General features: G+C 33.8%; 1 protein-coding gene across 1 annotated transcript; it reads right to left on the bottom strand.

The window, feature by feature from the left end:
- Positions 1–3949: 3949 nt before the first annotated feature.
- Positions 3950–4879, bottom strand: LOC106982891 (olfactory receptor 5K3-like). The gene has a single exon (XM_015081062.1). It carries the CDS (start codon positions 4877–4879, stop codon positions 3950–3952), a length of 930 nt encoding a protein of 309 aa, XP_014936548.1.
- Between the last annotated feature and the right edge of the window lie 1373 nt (positions 4880–6252).

The raw sequence follows: 6252 nt of genomic DNA, 5'->3' as shown, positions 1-6252 counted from the left end.
GAAAAACAATCACCATTTTTCTGTCTCCAATTATAATAATTGATTCAAATAATTATTGTCATTGGATGCTAAAACCATTGATGAAAAATTATTAGGGAACAAGAAATGCACATGGTATCAATATATCACCCTACAGATTAGATTTTAAAAGCAAGGAAATCAGTTATCTTTATCATCGAAAGAGCTGATGAATACTGCCTTGAATGAAGTAATCAGTTAACAAGACAAACTGATGTTATAGGTCTCGTGATGTGAGAAGGAAAAAAACCAGCACATTTGGTGTTGCTGAACTATTTAATTTAAATTAATCATGAGGAAATGTCACAAAAATAGAGATTGTGGGATATTTTACATGATGTCTGATGCATATATTTTAAAAAATCTTAAATGTCATGAAAGAAAAAAAAGCCAGAAGCTTCTTCTAGATTACAGGTAGCTATAGAATGATAATAACCAAAAGTAAATAGTGACATTTAATTGAATTCCTGATGAAAAAATAAATTGCTATCAAGGACAATTTGGGGAAAATGGGAAAAATTTTAATGTGAACATTGTATTAGGCGATGTTAAATTTCTTGAGGATAGTAATGATATGACAATGTAGGAAATGTCTTTGTTCTTTTGCGATATATGTTGAAGGATATGTGGGTAAACTGTCATAATGTCATCATATATATGTATATATACATATGTGAATTAAATATATATATGTACACATTTATAGATAGATTACCAGGCAATATGGTAAAATGTTAATTAATAATCTTGGTTTAAAAAAATTCATGAGCATTCTCTCAACTTTTCTGTAGGTTTGAAATATTTCAAAATAAATTTAAAGGAAAATGTCACTGATTCACATTTTCTTGAATCTCTGCCCACTTTACAGCTTAGTTTCTTGAATGTTTTCCTCTCTTGCTACTTTTACTTCTCTGAGCTGTGTACAATGTGACTTAGTGGTTAGGAACATGGATTCTGGAGCTAGATAGCCTGTATTTGATCCCTGAACTCCAAATTAATATTTTTGTGGACAAATTGTGCAATTTCTGTGTCCCCCATTTTTTCAGTGGGGTTATAGGAAATTAAAATATAGAAATAAAAGTAAAATATGTAACAAAACACCAAATAGTTAAACGGATACTGGTGAAAAGTTATTTATAAGCTAAAAGAATGAGAATTAATTTAAAATCAAGTATAAAATGAAAGATGAGGCAAGAGACATGAATGTATTAGTTAATATTTATTCAGCTGCAATAAAAGTATTTTTCCCAAACAAGTTTAACAGTTAGAAGGTCTATTAAATTTTGAAACCAGAAGGGATGGTTAATTCCAGTGACTCTGGGTTTGTTTCTATGTAATTCCCTCAGCTATGTGCTCTTGTGTGTGTTGACTTCGTCTCTAGGCTGGTTTCTCCCTTGATGGCAAAATGGATGTAGACTGTGCCAGATTTCATATCCACACAGCATGACATTCAGAGGAAGGAAGACTACCTTTTTTGTGGATCTGTTTTAAAATAAAGGAACCACGTATTCCAGAAACTTCTACAAAATTACCTCTTTTGTTTCATTGGCCCCAAATACGTCATGTACTCTTCCCTTAACAGACCTCTAGGATTCAGTGTTGCTAAGAGTTGGGGGTAGATGGTACAGAAATACATAACAAAACTTGTGGTACCTCTAAGAAAGGGAGAGGGAATCAATGTATGTGAGTCTGACAATTAAAAATATCCTCTAAAGTAGGGAGTGGATACAAAGGAACAACATTCATCTAACTCAGGTATCTGGATTTCCCTTATACTCTTAAAAAGAGTTTAGGACCCTATAGAGCTTTGTTTATGTGTTTATTATTATTGATTGATTAATTCAAAAATAAAAATAACAAACCTGTTACATATTAACTTAATTATATTAAAATATATTAAAGGAGGGGCGCCTGGGTGGCTCAGTCGGTTAAGTGTCCGACTTCAGCTCAGGTCACGATCTCGTGGTCCGCGAGTTCGAGCCCCATGTCGGGCTCTGGGCTGATGGCTCAGAGCCTGGAGCCTGCTTCTGATTCTGTGTCTCCCTCTGTCTCTGCCCCTCCCCCGTTCATGCTGTGTCTCTTTCTGTCTCAAAAATAAATAAACGTTAAAAAAAATGTAAAAAATAAAAATAAAATATATTAAAGGAAATGGTTAGTGAATGGCCAAATATGTCAGGCACCTTACTAAGTATTAGTGAAAGGAAATCAGTTATGACTAGGTTGATATTCATAGGAAGAATGTAGGCTTTTATTTTATTACCCAGTAGTAGTTACAATTGCCTATCTTTTCATTAAAATGTTGCTGATATCTGTGTACTCCTCTACTTTTATTCAGTTTCAGCTCATTGTCTAATGTATGAATCATTACAGTGAGTCTTATTGTGTCCAGCTTCATTGCATTCAATTGCCAGATTAGTTTTCTGAAAGATACAATCATACTACCCTGTTCTAGGAAGAATTTGCTGTCTGATGCCGCTGAGATAAATTCAGATTCCTTTGGGTGGCATATAAGATTCTCAATAACCTGATACACTTCCACCTTTATTTCCCATATTCAGGAACAGCTCTGAACAACAACTTTCTTACTCTCTCCATGGTTCACCTCCTTTATCCCCCATTCCCAAGGCCACGCTTATTTCCATAAACATCGGCTGTGGTCATACTTATTCCTTTTTTCCTCCAAATATCATTTTTAAAATCATTTTTAGGGCACATTTTACTTTTGATACTACATAAGAACTCAGTACACAAAGCTACAGGGATCTCCATTTTCTGAACTCCCAAGCAGCATTGATACAAATTCTAGCTTGATCTGAATGACTTGGATGAACTTGAGCAAGCTACTCAAAGTATGAGATTTTTACTGAGAAAAAACATGAAAAATCATGTCTAACCAATATATATGAAAGGTCTAGCTTTGTGCCTAGCAGATAGTATGTTCTCAGTAAATTATTTTTTCTTTCATATTTGCATATATAAGTGATCAGTAAATCTTTTTTGTTCAAGTATTTAGGTATTTAGAATTTTCACTATTTTCTGCCTAATTTATGCTTTACAGCATCCCCAAATTTTTGTTAATGCTCTGAATATGTCAGTAATTTACATTGGAATCAGTACAGGTTGGTGTAATTGCTAATAACAAGACAAGTAATAATATCAGAGAGAAAAAAAATCATTTAGTTTCATATATTCAGAATTTCACTTTACTTTTGATGGATGCCTAATCAAACAGCATGAAAATATCCAAATCCATAGGGATTTCAGAATAAATAGTATCTATTTCAACTATAGATTGATAAATAATCAGTAAACAGATACTTTATTTCAGAGAACTTGAGAGTAAAATTGACAAACACTAAAGATGAAAATATTCTTGATTTGAAAATAGGTATTCCGTGTGAATTAATATTGAAACATAATCTCTTGAATAAACTCAAAATTGAGAATCAAGTATATCCAGTTTACTTCTGACAGGTGGTGTTAAGAAGGGATTAATTCTTGAGAACTTGGAATGTGCCAGAGTTTGTAAGATTATGCTTTGAGGTTCCAAAAATTTGTCAATTCCAAATGGAGGCAATCTTTATATATACTGACTTCTATTCCTAGTATTTGTAGAAAATTGTAACTCATTACACTTTGAAACAATTAGTTAAGAGTTTAACTAATTTCATTGTGCCACAGTTTATGACCTCAAGAATAATTATTTAGTTCATTCCTGCTGGGAGCTAGTAGCTTAGATTTCAAAATACATTGTAGCAGAAATTCTCCTTGCTGAATTTCTTTATTTGATTTATACACTATCATGTTTTAGTAATTTAATATTTTATATACAAAGTGATCATTTTCTACTTTCTCAATATTCCATATTTTGAAAAGCATTTTATCAAATTTAAGTTAATTTTCCACAGGGGATGAAATTTTTTTCAGAATGTTATAAAACTTTCTTCATAATTTTTTTCATAACATTCAATACTTCCTTATTTCTTAGACTATAGATAAAGGGGTTTAATAAAGGAATTACTAGAGTATAAAAAATAGCAACAGGTATATCTTTATCTTCTTCTTTAACTGAATTTGGTCTAATGTACACAAAAAGAAGAGAACCATAGAATATTGAGACAGAGAGAAAGTGGGATGCACAAGTAGATAAAGCTTTGCCTCTTCCTTCTTTGGACTTCATTCTGAAAATTGTGAAGAGGATGCAGAGATAAGAGATTAGAACTATGATAATAGAGAAGACTTGAATTGACCCTGAAAAGATAAATATCATCAATTCATTGATAGAAGGGTCAACACAAGAGAGTCTGTATAATGGAAGAACATCACAAAAAAAGTGATTAATTTGATGAGACCCACAGAAAGTTAACCTAAACAGAAACCCTATATGAATCACAGAATGCAAGTTTCCAGCTATGTAGGCCCCTGTGGTCATCTGAATGCAGAGTTTCTTTGACATCATGGTGTGGTACTGTAGTGGGCTGCAAATGGCCACATAGCGGTCATAGGCCATTGCTGCCAAAAGAAAGCAGTCTGTAGTTTCAGCAAGGCAGAGAAAATAAAATTGTGCCATGCATTCATAAAGGGAAATCATTCTGTCCTTAGAAAAGAAGTTCTCTAACATCTTTGGCGTAATGGCACAAGAACAACAGGAATCCATTAGAGCTAGGTTGCCCAGAAAGATGTACATTGGTGTGTGAAGACGACACTCTGTAAAAATCAATGCCACCAGGCCAAGATTCCCCACCATAGTGATCAGATAGATAGTAAGAAACACCACAAAGAGTAGGCTCTTCAATTCTGGGTGATCTGTAAATCCTATGAGGATAAACTCAGTTGTCAAGGAGTGGTTATCCTCATTCATATCCACCTTCTCTGTTGAGATAGGAATTCTGGAGACATAAAATTCTAATTAGAGTGTGTCTAATTTTCCTTTCACATTTTAATTGTTACAACAAAGAGAGTAGCTTCTGCAAACTTCTGTTACTATCTCTGGACACAGGCACACAAATCTCTAGGGGATATTCCTTCTTCTAAAATGTCAGCTTTATAACCTCAATTCTGAAACTCTGGATTCCCAAGAATATTTTTATAATTCCAAGGAGAATTCTTACAGTGGAAAAGTTTTGTCTTTATGGATTCATGCATGAATAGTGTACAAATATAACGTACCCATATTTGGTACATTGATGTCAATTTTTGTATTAAAGATCCTTAAAATTTTAAATCAATTTTCATATATACACATTTTTTTAACTGAGCAAGAAGTTTTCATATATTCTTCCAGTTGAGTAAATATTTGAAAATAGCATACAAAAGGTATGTTAAATTTATATATTAGGAATAGTATGAGATTACTAAGAATTAAGAAGACTATCATCTTTAAAGAAAATTACTTTGGATATCTAAAGAAATAAATATCCATGTATTGTCACCTCTCTCATTCCTGTTCCCAGTATTACACTCATTTCCATAAAAACTGACTCTGTCCACGCCCTCACTCCTGTTGATTTTTGCCCAGATATCTAAATCCTTTCCTTCTTTATGTACAGTTTACATATAATGCTGCTTAATATTAAGTTTTAACTAAATGCCCTAGACCACACTGATTTTCACTTTCTGAATCCTCAAGCATTTCTTATATACATAACACAATCTAGAGTTGCTTGTCTACATGGCTTTTTTCTCTTTTTTTTAATTTATTTTAAAATTTTAACCTTCATTCATTTTAGAGTGAGTGTGAGTAGGAGAGGGGCAGAGAGAGAGGGAGACAGACTCTAAAGCAGGCTCCAGGCTCTGAGCTGTCAACACAGAGCCCGACATGGGGCTCAAACTCATGAACCACAAGATCATGACCTGAGCCGAAGTGGGACCCTTAACCGACTGAGCCACTCAGGCACCCGTCCTATTTTTATTAAAAAATTTTTTTCATGTTTATTTTTGAGAGTGGGGAAGGGCAGACAGAGAGGGAGACACAGAATTTGAAGCAGGCTCTAAGCTGTTAGCACAGAGCCCGACGTGGGGCTCAAACTCACAATCTGTGAGATCATGACCTGAGCCAAAGTCGAACACTTAACCAACTGAGCCACCCAGGCGCCCCTACATAGCTTTTTTTTTCATTTATCTATACACAGTTTCCTTATTAGAACTGAGACATTTGAGTTAGGCTATGACTTATTCTTCTTGTAAGAGTTGTTTAATGCGATAGAGAAAAAGCAGTATTGATTCCCGTCCAAC

Source organism: Acinonyx jubatus, chromosome C2 (assembly GCF_027475565.1).
Source record: "Acinonyx jubatus isolate Ajub_Pintada_27869175 chromosome C2, VMU_Ajub_asm_v1.0, whole genome shotgun sequence".
Lineage (NCBI taxonomy): Eukaryota > Metazoa > Chordata > Mammalia > Carnivora > Felidae > Acinonyx > Acinonyx jubatus.
Note: the sequence above shows the minus strand (reverse complement) of the source record. Positions and strands in the feature narration are given on the sequence as shown.

Coding starts and splice junctions, on each gene's coding strand:
- LOC106982891 (XM_015081062.1), bottom strand. CDS start 4,879: ATGAATGAGGATAACCACTCCTTGACAACTGAGTTTATCCTCATAGGA.